The sequence below is a fragment of the Galleria mellonella genome, unplaced genomic scaffold (assembly GCF_026898425.1).
Source record: "Galleria mellonella isolate WM207_F2 unplaced genomic scaffold, CSIRO_AGI_GalMel_v1 utg103, whole genome shotgun sequence".
Classification (NCBI taxonomy): Eukaryota; Metazoa; Arthropoda; class Insecta; order Lepidoptera; family Pyralidae; genus Galleria; species Galleria mellonella.
Window position 1 is genome coordinate 3,022,103 of NW_026441966.1, and position 24,683 is coordinate 3,046,785.

Below are 24,683 nucleotides of genomic sequence, written 5' to 3' on the forward strand. Positions count from 1 at the left end.
AATGGCAACGCATGGGGGGTATCATGGACGAAACAGTATATTCTGTTATGTCCATGGTACAGCTCATGTCTATAGGCGACAGTTACCACTTTCCACCAGGTGGGCCGTCAGCTTGTTTGCCATTCTAAGTTGTATAAAAAAAAATATCCTTTCAGATAAAAAGAAAGGATATTTTTCTAATCGAAAAAAAAATTAAATCGGTTTATAAATGATGGAGTTATGAGGTAATAAATATAAGAAAACAAATGGTCAAATTAAGAACCTCTCAATTTTGAAATCGGTTGAAAAGCAAATAAGACCCTTGCTAACAAGTTGTTAAACTAATCGTTGTATCTTTTATTTAAGTGTAATAAAGAATATATAAAATCTTTTATTTATTTTTTTTAACAATATCCAATGTCTCTGTATATTGTGATGTACCTACACATACATTAATTGCCCGATGTTTTCGTAGACAAGTCGTTCTGTTAGTACGGTGCATGCGCGTCTCTCAATTGGACCATTTCAATTGGTGATAAAACGATATTCCTCCCATGTATGTATGTAGTGCTATCAATATAGTTCATTGGTGATACTGTGAAATGTATAATAAATACACTTATGCTTATCATAACGGTCACAATGGGAATTATTATAAGGTAAATGTTATTTGTTTTTACACCGATGGCTCGCTTTTGATTGTTTAATATTACAGTTTTGGGGGGAAAGGGATTGTTAGTAATGGAGACTGAGAATCCCATTGCTAGCAATATACTCAACCAGGTCGACCTCCTCGCGGTCCCCCCTGGAAACTATCATGGTTAATTCCTGATGAATTCATCATGATGGGCTAACTGACCTGTTTTCTTTCTCATATATCACCCTTCACTGGTGCTCCGCCAGCGTATCCCGTTAGCGCAGGCGGGGTTATCATACCATATTCACCCATAAAAAAAATATTACAATTTATTTATTTATTCTTTATTGCACGATAAAACTTTGTACAAGTGGCGAGCTTAACGCCATATGGCATTTTCTACCAGCTAACAATTAGGTAAAAACGGAAAGAGTATGAAGGTTAGATGTGGTGAAAAATATGTGACATAATTATAGCAACATACTGAAATAATTATACATAATAATATATAAGAAATACACATATAACATATAAAAACTATAATAAACATTATGTTATTATATATAGGCAACATTATGTTATTAAATATGGTAAACCTGTAACTAGAGCTGGTTTAGTTGACTCAACAAATAATTAAAAAGTCTTCTTTTAAAAATATGCTTATTGGGATGTTTACCATCTTTATAATATTAGTTGTTGCCCATGGCTTGGAACGCGGGATATCGTGTGGGAAACACGACATCCCGCGTACTTAAATTTGAAACTTTCAACTAATTTTGCTCAGCGAATGCTTGTTTTATAAAATAAACCTATGTTTCAAATTTCGACTTATTTTGTCTACTGCCCACTTTGAGAATAAAATATTTTTTAGCGTCCCCATGTTTTCACCTACTTAAAAACCACTATTACTTCAAGATCAACAAATCTTAAATAACCATATATGTATGGTTATATTGTGCTATGTAATTTTTATTAATATTTATTTTTGAAAATTGAAACAATAATTTCACAGGAAAATCTTTGTTTTTTTATTAAAAAAAAAACCATAGTCTCGTTTTTTAATTAGAAAAATGTCTATACTAAGAAACTCTTTATTTTATGTTATTATACAACATAAATAGAATGAATGAATGAAAACTTTTCCCTGTTTTCTTCAAAGAATGATACAGATTACGAGTATAAAGATTAAAAATATATACAAGGAAAAATGTACAATACAATTATTATACAAAAAACATGTTTGTTTTTTTATACAACATAGACATGGCAAACAAGCTGACAGCCCACGTGATGGAAAGTGGTAATCGTCGCCTATAGACATGAGCAGTACCATGGATATAACAGAGTATACTGTTTTGCCCATAATACCTCCCATGTGTTGCTATTCCTGATAATAATACTAATATACATGTTTTTTTTTTTTTGTATAATAATTGTCTAAAACTCGTACCTTTGGATTCTATGTTTTCTTTTTCTGGAGATTCGATTTTAATTTTGACATAATTACTATGGATTTATTCCGAAAGTATTAAAAAGGAATCACGCAAAACTTTTTTTTTTATCTTAAAGGAACAATGATACACGTAAACACGCACATAAGAATTTTCCTCGAATATCTCTTCCTTTTTTCAAGTCGGTCAAAACGAATAGTAAATTTCAAAATAGTTCATTATTTTTAGCCTTCTATTGAATAATTATTATAGTAACATTATTGTTATCAATGGACATGAACCATGTACTATACCGTACGCACACATTCTCACAACTTGTGAACGAACACAACAATTTTCTTGTTCTTAGTAGGAAATGTGTAGTTTTTTCATCTAAATGTTACTGACGACCGTCGACCCTACTACATAAAGGTCTGTACACACCAAGAACATTCACCTGTAACGCAACAGTTCAAAACGAAGCTTACCAGTGAGTACGTTCAGACGAATATTGTGCGCTCCCTTTGTAATGATATAACATCGAACGTTGCAACAGTTAGGACGGCAGTGCATACTACTTGTAATGTAACATGCAACATAAGATGTAACAAATATTTAAGGTAGAAACTCTATGATGTACACTCGAAATATTTATGTTAAATTCGCTTTTTCATTCTATTGATAAGTTATCATCTCCGGTTCTTCAATGCCCTGGGTTGGTAGAAAGAATTATTTCTATATATAATTCTATAATATAATTTTAGGATTATAATCCTCGAGGAGGGCCGCTTTATGAAAATATAATTTAATTCTATTTTATATTAATAATAAAAGAAGGCGGTTAATCAGCCATCTTCTCTTCTTAAGAGGGGTGGTGTACATTTTTGTAAAAATTTAATATGTAATAAAAACAATATCCTCATAGTCGTAGAATACTGATGGATCTGACCAATATTAAATATATATATATATATATATATATATATATATATATATATATATCGCCCTCCCTTAGTCGCACCTTTCGACACCCAAGCGAAATGAAAGGATTGCCTATTCTATGCCGAGACCAGACGGCGTTTTACACTATAGGTAAACTTATATATTTTCTCTTATATAAATTTATATAGGTTTTTTATTAGTTACATTACGCGAACATATTTCCATTCGATATGCGCCTTAATGCATGGCCATGTTACGTCCATTTAATGAATTGATATCATTGTTGTACAAATGATCTTGATTACTACGTCGACCGTTTCATAATATTGTTCTACTGTAGGTACATTATTTCTGTATAGTATGTATATTACAATTTCTTCTTTCTTACGTATTGTGAGAAGGGTAATGAACATGTTTTTGGATTTATTAACGTATTCTAACAGCATATTACAAGCAATAATAACTTGTTCGTATTTTATCCGAAAAACCACAGAGCAGGAAGCTACAGATACTCATTTTTTTTTAATTGTGGCTCTATTTTCGATATAAAAAAACACACAAGATACATAGTCAGAGATTTTATATAGAGTATATAGAATTAGGATATAAATTCATAATTGTTTATAAGGCTGTATGTACAAGAGCGCAAAGCTGCAGGCAAACTGTAAAGCAGTTTCGCGTCACTAAGATATTGTCTGTGTAACTGTTTACTTAAAATAAATAAATAAATAATAAATAAAATATTTGCCATCACCTCTCCTTAAGAAGGGAGATGTGAATTTTGTAAAAATTTAAAAATTAAATAAATCGATTTGGTTATCAGAACTGATATAGATAGGCACTTTCACATTATAAATTTTAATGAAATCCGTTCAAGTTTTTTAAAATTAACAGGTTTGACCCTGTTTGAAGTACTTTTTTTTTGTATTTATAAATGACAGTATTATTAGGTAAATAACACACATATAAAAAAAATAGAACCAAATTGAGAAAATTCCCACTTTTTCTGAAGTCGTTTGAAAATCTGTTATTAAATGTTCAGTGACATTTGTAGCCGTACGTGCTAAAAATTTTCTTACAAAATTTCTAAAAATATAACGTCTAGACACGTTTCAAGCTTACAGGGAACAATGAAGATCACTCAGGTCCTATTCTGTGATAAATATGCTTAATCGTACAGCTCGCCATCAACAGGGAGTTCACTCCCATAACGTTTAAATGGTCGCCTACAGCACTGTTTCAGAGATGTTTGAATGAGTTCCATGCCGAAGCTTTTTCAAGAGACTACAGCATGGGGTTTTTAAAAAAAGGGGTAATAGGTTTCTTAAGGGTCGGCAATGCGTGCGTAATACCCCTGGTATTGTAGGCGTTCATAGGCTATGGTGACCTCTTACTATCAGGTGGGCTGTATCTTGTCTGCCACCTCAATGGTATAAAAAAATATATACATTTCTTTTAAATTTAATTCGGCTCACTTTTCACAGTAATTTCCTAGGAGAATGTATACTCGTATCTAAGGATTTTTTATCACTGTCACAGGTATACCGTGGCATATTTTATTTCACTTTATCCTCCAATATGGCGGCATTTTCCCCAATACTATGGGACATGACCCGTTACCGCTTCCGAAGGGTTCAGAATCCATCAATCAGCGCGACGTCCTTAGTACATAAAGGGCCAAAGGGCTGTTTACACCAAAATAAATTGATACAAAGGAGAGACAAAGAAACCCTTCGCTTAATTCCATCTTCTATTTGTAGAAATGAAAATTTATTTCCTATTATATTGTTCAATTCAATTATTTTGATGGTGAAAATGTATCTGTTGATTTATAGCGATGATTTTTATTTATTTATTTATTCATTAAAAATAATTATAACATTATAACAGCAAAGCCAAATCAATGTTATAAACCTAGTGTGCTAACATACAAAGTTATAATAAATGTATTTAATCCGACTCTAGATATTTGTGAGCCGCTTCTAATATCTTTAGCAGGCTATTCCTCGACCATTAACTTTCTTTAATCACCTCTTACGACACCCACGTGAAAGGAAGGCCCACCGAAGAAGAAGAATGGCCCAGAGAAGAATGGCCCACTATTCTATGCCTGGATCACACAGCGCTTAATAATACAAACATATAGTATTTAATGATACATATATCTAATATAAATTCTTCAAAAGGGGGGAAAGAGGTTTCTTCAGGGTCAGCAACGCACGCGTAATGCCTCTGGTAATGCAGGTGTTCATAGGCTACGGTAACCATTTACTATCAGGTGGGCGGTATGCTTGTTTGCTACATCAGTGGTATAAAAAAAATGAACCCAAAAATTATTTGTTTGAACGTGTTAATCTCTGAAAGTACCTATTGGATTTGAAAAACTTATATTGCATTTAATAGCTTAATAGCCACCTCAGTGGTATAAAAAAAAAGATATAAATATTTTAAAATATCAATAATTGAATGGGTCGTTGTACGTGAAAGTTTAATATAGCTTTGAATAGAACTATTTAAAATTTCTTATTTGTATTTAAGTATAATACGGTTTGCTTGCACTTCAATGTTAAAATAACTGCAGTTAGTAGCCACTTTAGAACTGTTTCAACACTTGCCGCGTTCGCTTTTATTGCTATTCAGCTAACGGCAAACCTTTTAACTTGGCAAATCGAATTTTAATGGAAATGGGACTTAATATACGTAAAGTATTTTAAAAATACCAAAGTGCTCGCAAACAGCGTAATCGTGTATTGAATAATGTTTATTTAACGTTTATTTTATTTTTAAACTAGTTTTTATAACTTATATTATAAATTATTATTATTAAACTAGTTATTTTAGCAGTTATTTTTACTAGTTATTTTTTACTAGTTACTTTTAAACTAGCTATTTTATATGTATTTAATTATAACTAGTTTTTGGCTTTATTCGCGTGATTGGTATATCTTGTTTTAATGAAATAATAAGTCTACGTCTTTCTCTATCCCATACAGTAAGTATGTACCAAATTATGACGATTATTAAGTACTGTAGGCATATAAATTATTAAATAAGAAATCTTGATATTTAAAAAAAAATTTCAATTAGTCACAGAAAGGAAATATTTTCTTGTCAATATTATGTTAAAGTGATTTTGTTTGTTTGTTACCTCTTAGCGTATTAACGGGTTAACGGCTAACATACTACATATATGGGATGGAGAAAATCATAGGTTACATTTTGTCCTGGCCACGTGAACGAAGTTGCGAGTAAATACTAGTAAATATTGAAATTAAATCCCTAACTTAAAAAAACACATTAAAATCGTTCCACAATTTATAATGATTTAATGTTTATATTACATTTGATATATTATATCTAGCTAATTTAATGCCCCCGACGTAATTGTTTAATAAAATTTCAAAACGGTTTTCGGAATCTGAGGCTACAAAAATTTATTTACTCAACTAGGGGGAGAAATTGTCAGTAATACAGACTACCAGTCCCATTGCTAGCTATAATCCCTGTCAGATGGACCTCTACGCGGTTCCCCCTGGAAATCATCGTGCTAAAATCCACGTGTATTCATCACGATAGCTTAACTGATCTGCTTTTCCATTCTCATTTATCATCTTTCACTGGTGACACGCACTTAACATCCATTAAAAAAAAAAAAAAAAACTAGTGGACTCCATAACTCCAACATTTCGATATAACTTTACAAAGTTCAGAATAGGGGTCCCTATTTAATATAATAAAGTAGGGTGTATATAAGTGACCCGTGTCAACGGACAATTTCATCAAAACAGTACTATATCCAGGTACGTGCAATCGACGGGAGTCGTTCTAATCTCGCACGTTAATTATCATCCCGATCTCCGGGGGTTGATGAAGTACCCCTACACGTTAGATTAGCCATTGTCCGCTAATGATGGATGAAAGAGGGTGTGTTCAAGTTATGGTCCAATGGTGAAAGTTAGAGGCGGAAGCGATCTGTTCAAATCGGTGACTCTAAAACGACTCACCTTAGTAAATCTCGATTTTCTTATGGACTTTTGTCTTAATAGAAATAGAAATTAGAATATCTAAAAGAAAGAGTTACTCAAATAGTGATATAATATATCTCGCAGCGTACGGTTCATGAAATGTTATAAATAAAAGTAAGTTTAATATGAGGGGGATAGAATGGGAGAGAAAAAGATTAGGTGACTAATGAAGTGAAAACATTATAACTTATAACAACGTAATAAAATAAATAAGGGTATGGGGTCATCACGGCAGAAAACCTTATCTACTGCAAAAAATAGTCAGTCAGAATGGAGTTGAAATTGACGAAGATGTCACGTATAAAATACACTTATTCTTTTTTGTATTAAAAAAGAATAAGTGTATTTTATTGCTTGAATGTATAGGAATGTATAAAATGTATAGGAATGATTATATTCGGTTATAAGTGTCTTATATTTATCGAAATATTCATGTTTAATATCTCGTTGGCATACCTTTTAATGGAGGTTCAAAATCATTGAAACATTTTTTTTTTATTTTATTAAGAATCAGTTTTTTGGAGAAACTATTATTTATTAATCTGTATGTACTTTGTATGTAGTTTACAAATCGATGGCAGATGAATAAAAAGTGACATCTTTGATCACGATTTGAAGCTATGATAATTAATAAATAGCTTTTCGCTTATCACTGTATTCCGCTATACGCTTATAACTTAAACCACATCCACACGTCCGTTAAGGTTTCACGGGGCCTCAGTTTAATTCGTTCGGGTTAATCTCGCGTCATTGTCCACGGAATGCTTCGCCCGGGAATAGAACGGGTCATGGTTCACGGTGCATATTGTCAACAATTCATACGATGTTAAGAGATTTCATTTGTACGTCCTATGTTGTTTATTAGAAATGTATTTTGATGAGTTTCGGTTGGCGTTGGCGTTAATAGACAATGGGAAATTAATTTGGTTAAGGAGGTGGAGAAAGGAGAAGGTTGTGAGAATTATACTTTTATTTTTATACAACTTAGAATGGCAAACAAGCTGACTGCCCACCTGATGGAAAATGGTAACCGTCGCCTATAGACATGAGTAGTACCATGGACATAACAGAGTATACTGTTTCGCCCATGATACCCCCATGCGTTGCCATTCCTGAGGACTCATATATATACATAATATTGTTTGTTTTGTTGAATTGTTCAATATGATGCTTACAGCCACTTTCTATCACTGTGCAGCTCGTCATCGACAGGAAATTCACCCCCATATTAATTATTTAAAAATATATTTTTAATAGAAATAAAGTACGGCTCCAAGTTTTTTAAACTGGAGTGTAGATAATATATTCAAAGACTATATTTAGGTGTTTATGTATTAAAAAAATCAAGGGACAATACAAAGCCTTCGTTCACGTAGACAAATGGTTGTGAAGACAATGCGGCGTCGACGGATTCGAACCTTGATACAATTGCACAATAGAACACTTTGCGATTGTTGCGGGGACGGACGGAAGCAACAGGACGATCTGGTGTGATCGTACATATTTGGATGCGTTTAAATTAAATTGAGGAGAAAACATCGCGGCTTTCATCATCATCATTTTAATGTCATCACCGTCATCATACTTTAATGTAACAACGACTGTATTCTCTTACGCGTATTTTAGTTGAGTTTTCTCGACAAGAATACATGAATTACTTGAGAATTTAATGTATAAACCCAAACACAAGTCTGAGAGCTTAAAATAGTACTAAAATTCTTATATTTTTTTTTTATTATTTGCCTTGTAATTAAATAAAAAAAAATATCTGTAAATGTCTTTAAATAATATTATAATAATCAATAAGATAATCCATAAGACCGTGTGGTCCCGGCATAGTAGAGGCCACCCCTTCTTTTCTCGTGGGTGTCGTAAGAGGCTACTAAAGGAAGGCGAGGGTAGGCAGCAGCGTCCCTCTTAAAACTTCCCTAAGGCCCAACTGCGGTTGCCAAACAGCCTGCCAAGCGTGGCAACTAGTGGCAGTGCTACCCATCTCTCCACCATAAGATCCCTTATTCGCCTCTTACGACACCCAGGGGAAAGAAGGGGTGGCCTATTCTGTGCCGGGACCACACAGCTCATATCAATTTTATATAATTTTTTTTTGGGGTGAACGTTCCCAAGAACTATTTTGTAGTTAATAGTAAATATTAAAAAAAAATTTTTTTTTCGATTATATAAGAACTCAAAAACAAACAATGTATTTGTTTAGACAATGTACGTACACGGAATGAAGCGATTCTTTCGAGTTGACATCTCGACAAGGGAACGAATTTATCGAGTGGGTGAAAAATGATACAGGCGCGGCGACATCGCGACCCTCGTGACAGGTGGGGAGGGATGTACCCAGAAATGCTTCTACACAATCCAATGTTTCATTAAACTAATAACATTATTTTTTTTTGTTATTTTATCCAACTTAAGACGAATAATTCGACGGCCCATCTGATAAAAAGGGATAACTGTTGGCTATAGACATCTCAGTATTATACTGTGACGCCAATTCCATTCATGTATTGACATTCTTTTTTTTTAGAATGGCAAACAAGCTGACGGCTTTCCTGATGGAAAGTGATAACCGTCGCCTATAGACATGAGCAGTACCATGAACATAACAGTACACATACATACTGTTTCGTCCATTATACCCCCCATGCGTTGTCATTCCTGAGGACTTAGGTGTTATTCCTCTGTGTAAAGGTGTAAATTCACGCCATATCCCACCCTTCAAACCGAAACACAGCCAGGCAAACACAACTGCTTCACGGTAGAAACACGAATGGGACAGATGTACCCAAACAATCGACTTTTGTACAAAGTCTCTCTCTGGTGGTTCCTGACGACTATAGAGTATTTCCATACTTTTTGATTCCTTATTTGAATGTAGGTATTTTATTTTAATGGGTGAGGATGGAAAGGTAACCACGACTGTATTATACACTGGCGGAGCACCAGTGAGAAGTGATAGGTGAGGATGAAATTTTTTGTGACCAATCTGTGAATTGATGAATTGTGACGAATTCCACAAGAATTAATCACGATGGTTTCTAGTGGATACCGCGTGGAGGTCGGTTTGATAGAGTACCTATATTGGTAGCAATGGCGCTGTTAGATTTCATTACTAACAAGTACCGGGGGCCATTTCTTCTTATCGGGATAATAATAAGTCTCTGAATTTGGACCAAATAATACATATTTACAAAGTTTTATTAAAATCAATTGAGCTGTTTCGGAGATTAGCGTGAACAAACATCGTAACACGAGATATTTTTATAATATTAAGATAAAGAAAATAATTTGAAATTGTGTTCTAAAAAAAAAGACTTCAATTGTAGGAAAATTTGTTAGTTTGTTTTCGAAATTAAACTTCTAAACCGATTTTGATAACATTTTTATGAAACCAATCTGTAAGATTATCTTTTTTTTACAATAAGAATTTTAAAATTAGAATGTTCCTAATCCGGTCATAACTGACAGAGTTATGAGGTAACAAATATAAAAAAAAAAAATATAATCTAATTGAGAAACTCTAATTTTGAAGTCGGTCGAAAACAAAGTCGCTGTCGCCGTCTGTCCGTCCCTATATATGCTTAAATCTTTAAAACTACACAACGGATTTTGAAGCGGTTTTTTTATATAGATAGAGTGATTCAAGAGGAAGGTTTATATGTATAATACATGCATAATATAGTAGAGGAACACTGATAATTTTAGAGGTTTCTAATGTGGTGTCGTAATGTAATGGAGGACCGGCGGCGCTATTTAGTATCAGCATTGCACCCGTGCGAAGCCGGGCCGGGTCGCTAGTATATTATAAAACAAAATATTAGTACGTAGCAGCCCCTCAATTAGCTCCCATCGTTTTTCCCATGTAGGTAATAGTGTCGTTTGCTTGGAGATACTATCTTGATGGATCGTTCGCAAAACATTCCTCCTGTCTCCCGCATTAGGTCTCGCTAATGACTTACAGCGACTGACGTGAGACCCTCAAACGGTTCTAATACGTAAATATAGTATGTAGTAGGTAACATATTTCTGTGGGGGAGAAGGATTGTTAGTAATGGGGACATTAATCCCCATTACTAGCAATATACCCTATCAAGTCGACCTCCACGCGGTTCCCCCTGGAAACTATCGTGATTAATTATTGTCAAATTCGTAGTAATGGGCCAACTGACCTGACTTCATCCTCGCCTATCATTCTGTAGTTGCTAACCTATCTGCCAAGTGTAGCAACTACTGGTAAAACCCCCCTTGTGGGGGAGGCTATATCCAGCAGTGGTCAGTTAACGGCTGATAACAATCACTATTATCCTAGTTAGCATAAAAACGTATAGTAGTCAACGTGTTAAGTACATCTACACTAATATTATAAAGAGGAAAGATTTGTATTTTTTGTATGTTTATGTATGTATGTTTATAATGAATAAACTCAAAAACTACTTTGCCGATTTCAAAAATTCTTTCACCATTAGAAAGCTACATTCACCCTGAGTAACATAGGCTATATTTATTGCTAGAATAGATCAAGGATCCTTACTAAAACTTTAGTAACGTAACTCGAGGTGTAAAAAAATGTTATAAAATATCTTCCGTCGCGTGCGCTGCGGAAACTATTGGTGATAGAACAAAAGTATGTTCTACAATAATGAAGAAAGTATCAATTACTATAAAAAACTTCGCGACACTATATTTCCAACTATTATCATTATGTCACAATAACCACTTTTTAAAATGTTGTAAAAATGTGCCCGTGCGAAGCCGGGACCGGCCGCTAGTTATATATAATGAGGAAAGCTCAAAACTTTTTGAAAAACATTCAATTTATTTGGTACAAAACTTTCTTCAAATGTATTAACGATTTCAATTTATAAAAAATAACAATTAAGTGTCAACACCTGATTAAATTATTTCTTAATTATCCAACAATGATGTAGGTACATGATAATTTAAAGGGTGATAAAAGCGACTAGAATTCTCATGTATCAATTTTCAATAACGGAACCCATTAATTTATCCATCATTCCGAAAGATTTCACTCCCTCCTTAGACACCATATAGATAGCTATTATTTGTAAAGCAAGCGCAGTGGCGCCAGAGATGGTATCATAGTATAATAGATGCAGAAATGCAGTCACGTCTTTCCTTTATTACCTATTAGCTACCTGCTCTGAGAAGATATCTCACGAATTCAATTCATCCCTGAACATTTATTTTCTTATACTCGTAAAGAAATAAACTAGTAGCACTATTAAAAAGTGGAAAGATTTGGTTATTTGTTCGTAGTGGATAAACTGAAAAACTACACAACCGATTTTAATAATTCTTTCACCTATAAAAAGCTATTGTATCGGCGAGTATCATGGACTTTATATCATTTATATTATCAATACATGTGTTTTAGTGGTGAGATCTAAGTAAAAAATAATTGCATCATATAAATTAGTAGATATACAATTATCAGTACTACTAAAAAACCTATGTTAATTTCTGTATGCATGTATATAATAATACGAATACTGTTTCCTACAGGACAGGCTCAGCCTAGTGTAGGAATCTATGATAAATTCTGTGCTTATTCAAACATACATTGTTAAATAAATATATCTTTATCTTATCTATATATTATTTTCGAAAATTCTGTCTATCTGTGCGAACCTCGACCGGAACCGAATAATGGCAAAAGGATGAAATTAAAGGTGATTGCCGTATCTTTATAAAACGAAGAAATCCTTCATGCTATAAAATATTATTATTTATTTATTTATTACATCCACTGGGTGAGCTTTACAGTCTTCAAATACGCTCACCCAGGAAAGCATGAGTACAATAACATATATAAAGATTTAACTCAAACAAAAAACGTTTATTATATCAGCCGTTAATTGTCCACTAATGGACATAGTCCTCCTCTAAATGTTAGGCTTTACCAGTAGTTGATTCGCTTGACGGGCGGGTCTTTTTTTTATAGGTGATAATGAAACAGTAACCACCACGGCGGGGAACCAGTGAAAGATGATAGGTGAGGATGAAACAAGTCAGTTAGCCCATCGTGACGAATTCAACGATGGTTTTAGGCCTGATGGTGATGTTTTAAGAATGGTTTATCCAAATTTCGATTTTCAGTTATTTAATGACGGCAAAAGAAATATATACCTAAACAACTAACAAGAATTACGTACAAATGTTAAGTGACAATACACGTATCACTTAATCTTTGTCAATATAGTCGGCGTATCTCTTTGTTCTTATTCATTGAAATTTACAAAATCCGTTACCATATTTTGTCGCCTTTATTCTATTATGCATAGAGTATATTTTCCTTTATTTCAATGGAATAGGGCTAGTTCATAATATCGCTTGAAATGTCGCCCTTTGTTAATGATGCGTTAGTAGGAAACACGGGTCATATTATTTATGGGTGTTCAACGAATGATAATGTTTTCAGTTCCGTCCAAAACTCTATTGCTCAGAATAAATTCTATCCGGAATACTTTTAAACATTTTTTTTTTTATTCAAATTGGGTTGAATAATTTTTTTTTCGACTATGTAATCGAAACCTCTGACTGGTTACAACAGATAATACAATTATTATGTCTATCTTCTGATTTGTACTTTATCATGTTGTATTTTAATTGGATTTTCTAATTGTCTTTGTATATTTTTATATATTGGGTGCAATAAAAAGTTGAATAAGTAAATAGTAGGATCGTTTTAGGTAGTTATTGAACTACTTTAATATAAAGTTGTCACTGATATCATAGAATATTTTTAAGAGGTTAATTAAGGGGTATACTTTTTCGTTTTTTTTCTTATGTTTTTTTTTTAATAATTATCATCTGCGAGAGTCCGTAATTTGTCCATGTTTTTTTAGAAAGTGATTCATGTTAAACCCTTAATTTATTTATAAATTTTATATCCGTTCATAATTATTTATAAATTCTACCTTTTCTTGTATTAAAATAAATACAAAATTAACATTTAGGTACCAATCAATAAAAAGGCGAGAAAAAGAAACCTTCTAAATAACCAAATAATATTCTACGCATTCTTTATCTACTTAGAATGGGAAACAACCGAATTCTAAATCACACATTTCCCCCTGAATGACACTGAACAAATGACGTCACTTCCGCTTAGCTTTGTACTCCACTGCCTCATTTCCCTTAGTTAAATTTAGACTAGTTTAATAGAGATTATTGTCTGTTTAAACACTTGCAATTTTTTTTTAAACATCAAGGGGATTTAAATTTGTTTATTAGTAAATTAGATATTTCTTACTATGTTAGGTAATAGGATCTCAAGTGGTTCCTGTGCAAAACTGTATTATGTGTTTCAGGTTTTAAAATGTTTATTTTACTAAACTAAGAGTTGTTTTGTATAGAAAAATGTGTCATGTATAACACTAAAATCAAAATAAATAAGGAAAAGAATTATGGAGAGATTTTTAGATATAAAAAAAATAATATGTATTTGAAGCTTCAGAAAACTATTATTAATCTGTAATTATTTTTATTCATAATTATCATAAACCTCTCTTGTATTTTTTACTTTTATTTTTTCTTAATGCACATCCAACATCTTTGTTCTTGTTATAAAAATTGAAAAACATTTATACTTCCTTTTGGACAAATTTTTAAATTTAATATTTCCTTTTTACAGGAGCTTCTGGAGAAGCGGATTAAACATTTGGAAGCACAATTGGAAGAAGAGAAAAGAAGAACTCAGAAGGAGAAAATGGCTGTAACCAAATTGCAGAATAAATTGATTAAGGTAAGATTGTAAGGCAAAATAATAAATAACTTCATTGTATTTTAAACTTCGATGCATAAATAGACATATTTATTTATGATGCAAATATTATGAAAAAAAGGAAATATTATAGGTCAAATATGAGGAATTGTAAAAATAGGATTTAATAAAATTGATTTAAATTTGGCTAAAATATCGCACACATGTAAACGCACACAAGGACGCAAGGATGCACGCACGCACGCACGCAAGCACGCACGCACGCACGCACGCATGCACGCACACGCGCGCGCGCTCGCGCGCTCACACGCACATACACAACATACAAATTGAATTTTTCTTTTAAAAATCACTGGAGTGTCGTTTTTATTGATATACTGCCGAATTTGATAGCGAGAATTGTATTTTTTTTTAAATCTGGTTTCCCTTCTTTCTATAAGTCGATAAATATTTAACTAACGTAAAAATGATATTATATTTCAATTATCGTATAGAATTAATAACAAATTAATTTAAATAAACACAATAGCTTGAAAGCCTTGTAAGGATGAGGTTGATTGAATTTTTCACCCCTCAGACGTGAGGGCGCTATCATTTGCCATTGTTAAATATTAACCCTTAAGATTGAGACAATTATGTTAAGACTTCCGCCAGTCTATCAGATGAGAGCTTATTGTTTCTATGGATACCTGGTTGGTGGTGTTAAGGCGAAGTCGTCGACTTAGACTGAAAACTTATTACAACATAACAAATGCTTTATTGCACGCAAAATAGAATTAGAATATTGATACAGAATGTGCAATTATAAAAGGCGACCTTATCGCTAAAAGTTATCTTACAGTCTGTAAGAGATTATTTTTATATTTTAAGTTAATATTGATAAAATTAACAAAATTTTTATGCAACTTGAAATGGTTAGCAAGCTAACGATTCACCTCATAGAAAGTGATAGTCATTGAAAAGATATTTTATCATCAACTCCATAAATGAGTTTTTTTGAACGTTACGACGTTTTCGCTAACTGGGAATCCATATTGGCGTTTGATTTTATTTATTAATCGTATCACCACATAATTTGTTTACTTCTATGCATTTGTTTTTTGTTTATATAACCGATTCTGCTACTTAATTATGCCTATATTATGATATGTTATTATGTACTATAAATGTAATAATAAGTACCTATTTATGTTGTTTTTAAAATTATAAATATAATGAATAATGAAACAATAAAATGTGGCGCTTGTTAACACCTACATTGTATGTTGGGTACTTTGCCTTAAGTGCCGACACTTGTCAATATTTGGCTTCTATTAATTAAGCTGTTCCCCTACCGCCGAATCGTTTCAGGAATCATACACACCTTGATCAAAGAAAAATGTAATTCAGATACGATACTTTACTATATTTCATTAATTTTTTTATTGTAAAACTTATAAAGAGAAAAGATTTGATATTTTGTATGTTTTGTAATGGATAAACTCGAAACTTCTTAACTAATTAAAAAAAATTCTTTCACCTATAGATAGCTACAACAAGTAATATAGTTTGCATTTTTTTTTGTGTAAAGAAAAACGCACTGCGAAGCCGAAGCAAATCGCTAGTTTTTTGATAAATAAGAGCCATCTGTTAATAGTTTTAGTACTTATAATAAAAAAAAATCTATTATAAATCCAAGTTGTGGTCAATTAAATAGTAATTTTGTAAAATATTAGATTAAGAGATAAGTTTAGATAAATAATTGATTCTGGAACATGATTCGCTATTTTTTTTTTAATTGGCTATCAAAATTAAATTATTTTTTTGATTGTAATAAATCAATCCGGGTCATCTAGACTCTCCTAGGTAGATTTTTTTTAATGGATGAAAATGGAATGGTAACCACGCCTGCGCTGTCGGAATACGATGGTGGGGCACCAGTGAGGTATGATAGGTGACGATGAAACAGGTCAATTGGCCCATCGTGATGAATTCATAAAAAAAATCACGATGGTTTCCAGGGGCAACCGCGTGGAGGTCAACCTGTTAGGGTATACTGCTAGTAATAGGTGTGTTGGATCTCATTACTAACAATCCCTGTCCCCTCTTCTAGGTGGGTTAGGTGGGGGCCTTGAAGCGGACCCCTTTGCCTCGGCTTCAACTCGGGGGGGGGGGGGGGGGGGCGACAACCTCTGGGTCATTGGCTCTGAGCTCTCTCCTTGTTTGAGTGAGGCGTAGTCTTCTCTTCTTTCTATTGTAGTGGCGTGTGACCTACATATGAAATTTGGATGAAGCTCTGTATAGTTTAGGTCTAGATGGCGTTGTGTTGGACTTATGTCCAATGGTATTTATTATTTTAAAATTGTCTTTTCTATTTACCAATTCTTAATCTATGTTCAATACGTACGTACTGATTGTTCAATTAAAAGGATTTGTAATATTCAGCGGGAAACATTTTTTTGCGTCGCCGCCGTTTTGCGCTCCGTTGGAAATAAAGGGAATCGGCTATTTTTAATGTCATAGTACTTAATTAAACTTTGAATACAGTATACTGGGATTCGAGTCATAAAATATTATGGTATTTTTTAGCAAATTTCAGAGTTTCTGTGTAAAATTAAAGGTTACAATTATACGCTATATCTGTAACTTATTTTATTAATACTAATACTAATTGTTTATAATAGATTTTTTTTTATACAACTTAGAATGGCAAGCAAGCTGACGGCCCACCTGATGGAAAGTGGTAACCGTCGCCTTTAAACATGAGCAGTATCATGGACATAACAGAGTATATTGTTACGCCCATGATACCCCCATGCGTTGCCATTCCTGAGGACTCAGATGTCTTGATTTCAGATGATGATGATTTCTCTGTACCCAGTAAATTCACGCCATATCCTTCAAACTGAAACACAGCCACGCAAACACAACTACTATACGGTTGAAACACGAATGGGACAGAGATACCCAAGCAAACGATTTTTGTACAAAGTCTCCCAGGTGGGTTGTCAGCTTATTTGCCATTCTAAGTTGTATAAAAAAAGGAATGTAAAGACATCGTATAGTTACAATTTTATAATATAAGTAAGATGTATCTACAGTATACAGTTTAATGTAGACAGATATAGACAGATCGAGTGACATAAATAGACATAAACATTACCAGAACAGTAATCAAAAACCTTTCTGTCTGGCTTTAGAGGCCAGTCCGTTGGGAACATAAATTCTGATTGCCTGCGTGAAGTTGATCGAGCGATATTTTAGGGTTCCTTCGTAAAAAGACTAAAAAGGTAACTGTATTTTGAAATTGCACTGATTCGGTCTATTTGCATGTATTTTACGTCTATTTTCAACCGACTTAAAAAAAAGGAGGCGGTTTTTTTAAGGCAAAAATTTCTTTGGGACTAATCTGAAAGTATATCCTTTCAAATAAAAAAAAATCTATATCAGTTTATAAATAACGGAATTATAAATAACCAGAGGGAGACTTTGTACAAAAGTCGATTGCTTGGATACCTCTGTCCCATTCGTGTTTCAACCGTGAAGCAGTTGTGTTTGTATGGCTGTTTCGGTTTGAAGGGTGGGATATGGCGTGAATTTACTGGGTGCGGAGGAATAACACCTGAGTCCTCAGGAATGGCAACGCATGGGGGTTGTCATGGGCGAAACAGTATACTCTGTTATGTCCATGGTACTGCTCATGTCTATAGGCGACGGTTACCACTTTCCATCAGGTAGGCCGTCAGCTTGTTTGCCATTCTAAGTTATATAAAAAAAAATTTCGAAGTAACAAACATAAAAATACAGCTGAATCGAGAACTACATTCTTTTTGAAGACAATTGAAAATTATCTTATGTGTACTATTGTTTTCGTTTTATATAAAACCTATCTACAATTCATGCTATTGGCGTTATTTTTTTTTAACTACGGAACACTTGAATTGGGAATCCGGAACGCGTTTTTTTTTTATTTAATCTGTCTACACGTCTGTCGATTATTACGGCTTTGGGAGCTAACATTTGTTTGCGTTCTTTCGATTCGGTAACGGTTTGTTGTTAGTTGAATGGAACTGTGTTTTTGAATAAACTGGCTTTTACACGCGACTTCGTCCGTGCGACCGGTATGTTTGTTTCTTTGGGACTACAGATAACTTTAACCGCGGGATATCGTTAAGGTAACACACAGGATCTATGAAATGATGGTATAAGGCAGGAAGAAGCACGAAAGATTTCGTTGAGTGGACGTGCAACGGCTTAGCTGACACCATATGTGAATATAAAATAAAATAAGACCGGCATATGTTTACTAACCAGAATAAAGAAGAGTAATACTTCTTCGTAAAGTACGTGTATATTAAATTTCACAGTAAGTGGTTAAGCCTCTAAGGTACTATAAGGTAAGGAACAAACTCACTTTCACATTTATAACATTCAGCATCATCATCGTATCAGCCTTTAACTGCCCACTGTTTCATATAAGCCTCCCCCTTGGAGGGTTTTGCCAGTAGTTGTCACGCTTAGCAGGCAGATTGGCTACCACAGTCAGGCGTTAGAGATGTTTTAAGAAAGACGCTGCTGCCCATCCCTCGTCGTCCTTAGTCGGATCTTACGACATCCACAGGAAAGGAAAGTGTGGCCTATTCTATGCCGGGATCACATGGCGATATTTGTAACATTAATAAGGATTTATAGTATTTTTATAAGAATTTCTAAAAGAACAAGATCCTGAAATTGTTTAGTTAAAAATTTTGAATTTGGAACTCCTTTAAAGATTCATTTAAAAATTATCATAATATTATAAATATTATAGTGAATGAATAACTATGAAATTTGGTCTACACATACCATATCGGATGGAGAGGGATAGGTTACTTTTTATCCTGGTCAATGAACATATCCCGGTCACGCAATGTCACTAGTAAAAGCTAGTAAAGCTATATTTTTATAGACAGCTAAAATTCAAACATAGATGGACAACAAACCGAAGCAGATGTTTGCCGAGACGTCCGGACCCCGGGGCAGTTGCAACTGCAATAAACACTTCCGAAGTCTCAACTTAAAGTTGGTAGTGTACTACTCGTAAATACTGGTCAATGTGAGCAGTAATAGGTTATAAGTCTTTATATGTATTTTACTGAACTGGGTTTTATCTTACCGAAGTTCATATTACTGATTATTTAATTAGAATTATTTTGTTTAATTCCGCTACCGTTAGTATGCGTGTGACTGCTAACACTCTAGTTCGTATTTTTAATCATGTCTCTTTGGTAAGTGTCATTAGTAGAATAATCTCATAAGATAGTTATTTGATTAGACTTATTTTGCTTAATTCCGCTACCTATAATTATAATATATAATTAGTATGTGTTAACACTCGAAGGTTGAGCACTATTACGAGTATTATTGAGCAATATTCGAGTGTTGGCAGTCACACACATACTAATAGTAGCGGAATTAAACAAAATAATTCTAGTGGAATAACCAGCGGGTCTACCATGAAATGAAATTCCGAAATTTCGGACTCAATTTCGTGTTTTTGTTTATACCAAAATCGGATCAATAAATGGAATTTAACATTTCGTTTATCATACATCCTATCATAAATGTCCAAAAGAACAATATTTTAACATTTTTAATATTCCCAAACGGCATGTATTATGTGATTTTAACATGAAATTTGTGTTTCGTTTGGCACCGATGTTTCGGAAAACACTTCATGGTAGGCCCTCAGTTTTGTTTATACGATATCATTCATCACGCGTGCTGCAATGATATATACTTTTATTAACCAACTTCAAAAAAGGAGGTTTTCAATTCGGTTGTATTATTTTATATTTGTTACCTCATAACTCGATCAGTTACGGATCCGATTTTTGTGTGTGGATATACTTACTCATAGATAGACATTTCATCAAAATCATTTTATCAAAAAGATTCAGTGGTTTTTAAATCAAATTGCCATAATTGAACTCTATTTTTTTTTGTGTAAATTTGAACACAATTTTAATCATGTTGGTAATTTATTCTGGAGTAAAACATAGTGTGTTTATTTCTGTATTGTTATCTAGTTTATTATTATTATTACTATCCATCGTGCCTCCCACCAAATTGTTTATAATTACTCCTCTCCATCCAAAGGTTGCCTGGAAGAGATCGCTCTTAGCGATAAGGTCGCCCATTGTTTTCTCATTGTGATTATTTCTTGTAATTATTTACATTTATAATAAGTTTACTATTGTAATCTTTTGGAAGAAACAAGAGTATCTATCTATCTATCTATTGTTAACTTTATCGACAATTAAATTTTTAATGAACAATTTTCAATTGCAATTAAAATCTTATACAATGCTCATTACTCGTGCATATCCCTCATTGAAACTCATCAATCAATTAGTCAAGCATCTGCGATTCAAGTTCCTCGGACGTACAGACAGTATGCTTATTTCGCGTAACTGCTATCAATAAATACCAATTAAAGTTCCGAACCGGTCGGCAGTTACAATGTCGGTGTCGCGTAACTCGAATTCTAGACTTTTGCCACTCTTATTTTTATCGAATGGTGAAATCAAATGATCGTACAATGTTTCGAGCTATTTTGGAATCTACAGTCTGTAATCAGTAAACACTGGAATCATCAACATTGATAGGTATTTATCTACTGGAATAGTACTCTGGAAGAATTAAACTTACCTTTTATGCATTTTCAACCGACTTAAAAAAATTAGGTTCTTAATGCAATTGTATTTTTTTATGTTTATACCTTCATAACTCCATCAGTTGTAAAACTCTATTTGGAAATTCTATTTTTGTCTGAAATATTATATTTACAGATTGGTCTTGTAGAAATTTTATCAAAATCGGTTCAGTAGTTTTCAAATCAAAATAATTGGATTTGCTACAATTTTTTTAATGTTGTTTTGGTGGAATATAATTTTTTTTAACTACTCTGTATGCATTAACGTGTATAAAAGTATTTAAAACTAGCATTTTGGTCGTTGCTTCGTACGCGTAGATTTTAGAGTTGGAAAACTAATGAAAAATACCACTAGATGGCGTATCAAGACAAAACATATTTTTATTTGGATTTTAAGTCAGACCTTCAAGTATACAACTGTGACAATCTATTCGCACTTAATTTGGTGCAGTAATTTTTGCGTAATGCAGGAACAAACGTATTCTTTGTCATCAATCTACAAACAAAATTTCTAAAATATATTGTTTTGGCTTCTATTGGTCTTATTAAAGTCCCTTATATATATTTTAAATATTTTACATGGACACACATTATCTAGTTACAATTTTATTACAAGTATCAGTAAGATATTTAAAAATTTAAATGTATGTTATAAAAATTTTAAGTAATGAGTTCAAAATTTTACTATGACGTATTTCCTTTGTCATATATTAAGTTATGTAGTCGATGCAAATTATTAGAAATTAAAAATACTCTTTTTTTAGCATTCCTATTTGATAATTTAAAAATCAAAGTAACATTCCACTAACCTCCCAGCTCTTTGGTATTACAACAAACGTGGTAACAAATCGCTAAGGAAACAAACTAATGAATCAATCCTGATCTTAATTAACCGCGGAACCGGGTGGTATGCGCGCGCGCCGCTCAAAGGCAGACGCGCGCCGGTATGTGCGTGACCGATGCAATTAGGTGGTCCTTCGAGCCGGATGTTTCACGTTACTCGCTTAATATCCGTATTAAATATCGAAATGTTGCATATATCTCTTAATTAATAAGTTATAAAATACTTTAAACTTGAAGTCTTAAGGTTCATTATTGATTGATTACGTTTTATTGAAAGGTAAAAGTGGAAAGGTTGAAAATTGCAAATTCTGTTACAGCAAATCATATTCTTTGCTCTAGAGATATGGTTGAAAATTGTGCAATGATTAGTTAATACACCTTTCTTGGATGACGTCCAGGATGCCATTCCTCACCTAAATATTTGCAAATTCATCTGTTTTGTTTGTATGTACGTGACACCTGTGTGCATTAATCACAGTTCTTTGATGATTGTATACGTTAAGACAATTATGATAACTTACCTTAACATTATGTAATAAACATAAATAATGTAATAACTGGAAATGGAGGCTGATATATTGCTTGAAATTTATTAATTACTGAAATGATTTCGTTAAATGTAATCTTTGACACGAGAGATATACCTTTCTTTCTTCAGTCTTTAAGAATGGCAACCCATTGGAGTTATCGTGGGTATTTCAGTATATTGTATATTCATATATTGTACGTATATTTCTATATGTATTTTAAAAAACGAATAGAGTTTCGTGCCTCCGGTCAAATTATTTGTAATTACCCTTCCCCAACCAAAGGTTGCATAGAAGAGATCATTCTTAGTGATAAAACCGCCCATTGTTTGCTCAATGTAATCTTTCCTTGTAACTGATTGTATTTTTTAATAAGGTTACCAATGTTATCTTTTGGAGGAAACAATAAAAATATTTATCTATCTCTTATGCATATTCGTAATATTGCAGTATGACGCCATAGTTACCGTGAAAAGGCTATTAGTTCCACCAGACAAGATCGTGATCAATTGCAGTACCCTTTAATAGTAAAAAAAAAAAAAAATTGTTTGTTAACTTATTTCCATTTTCAAAAAACAAACATTTGCAAAAAATAATAAAACCTGTTTGAAATAGGTGAAGATATCGTGTAGTTATTTCATTGTAAACAGATATTTTTTACCAATAGTGTAGTTATAAAATCCCTTAATTTAGGGCAAGACTTTCCCTTTCTTGGCATCTTTTGTCGCCTGTATAACGAATTGTGTTCTGAAGAACTTTTCAATATAATACCAACAGCCACCTTCCACTATCGTACCGCGCGCTATCTGTAGGGATTCTATCTTCACACGTTAGAAACTAGAATGGTCACAAACTGTTTCAAAGGAGCTTCCTCCCGCGAACACTCAAGTCGTGGAATGATCTTTCTGCTAAAGTTTATCCTAGAAACTACAGCTTGGGGTTCTTCAATGGGACACGTGTCATCCCTGGTGTTACAGGCGCTTATTGACTACGCTAACTCTGTTTACTATCAGAAATTCTTTAGGGTCGGCAACGCGCGTGTAATGCTACTGGTACTGCAGGTATTCATAGGCTACGACAACCATTTACTATCGGGCGGGCCGTATGCTTGTTTGTCACCTCAGAGGTATAAAAAAAAACAAATTTAATAATGGTTGAAGTCACTGACCGTAATATAAAATTTGAAATTATTGAAATAATATAAAATTAATTACTATTCTTTTTATTTACTAGCTATTGCCCGCGACTTCGTCCATGTGGCCAGGATATGTTCACTGACATCGAATAAAACAACCACTTTTTTTTAGTAGGAATGAGAGGTAACTTTAATAAGTTTTCTTAAAGGGTAAATCATTAAAATATATATGAAAATCTAAATAACGACATTTAACAACGCCATCTAGTAGTTGATTACAAAACTAAAATTTCTATATACATAAAAACCATTTCTTAAACAGTTATAGTAAGGATTACGTTACTTAAACATAATCCTGAAACAACAATTATCCGATGCAATAACCATAATATATCCCAACTAATCAAACTTAGAAGATTCAATTACACATCTTGCCATCAGATGACCCGCCCTTACCGACAAGATCTTTATGTGTTTGTCCCTTCTGTGCCGTATACACACTGGGCTAAATTAACGACACTGTTTTTTTGCGTGAATGAATGAAAAATATATATTGTTTAGCTCAAAGAAAGTTATAAATAGACAAGAGAAAAATGATGTAAGTTACTAAAACCTACTTTCTTTTTTGTAATTAAAAATATTTTAGGTACTAATTATTTTATCTTACAGACTTAAATAAAAGTGCATTATTACAATAAGAATTTATTGATTAAGAATTTTTTTGTTAGGAATTTGACGG

At 33.0% G+C, this 24,683-nt stretch overlaps 1 protein-coding gene across 6 annotated transcripts in view; it reads left to right on the plus strand.

Moving 5' to 3' along the window:
- Positions 1-24,683, plus strand: part of LOC113517440 (uncharacterized) — a 512,876-nt gene that overhangs the window by 167,285 nt on the left and 320,908 nt on the right. For all 6 annotated transcript variants that reach the window (XM_052903325.1, XM_052903481.1, XM_052903447.1 and 3 more), the window contains exon 3: positions 14,677-14,787. In XM_052903325.1, the coding sequence (XP_052759285.1) occupies positions 14,677-14,787 (111 nt within the window). The remainder of the gene's footprint in view (positions 1-14,676; positions 14,788-24,683) is intronic.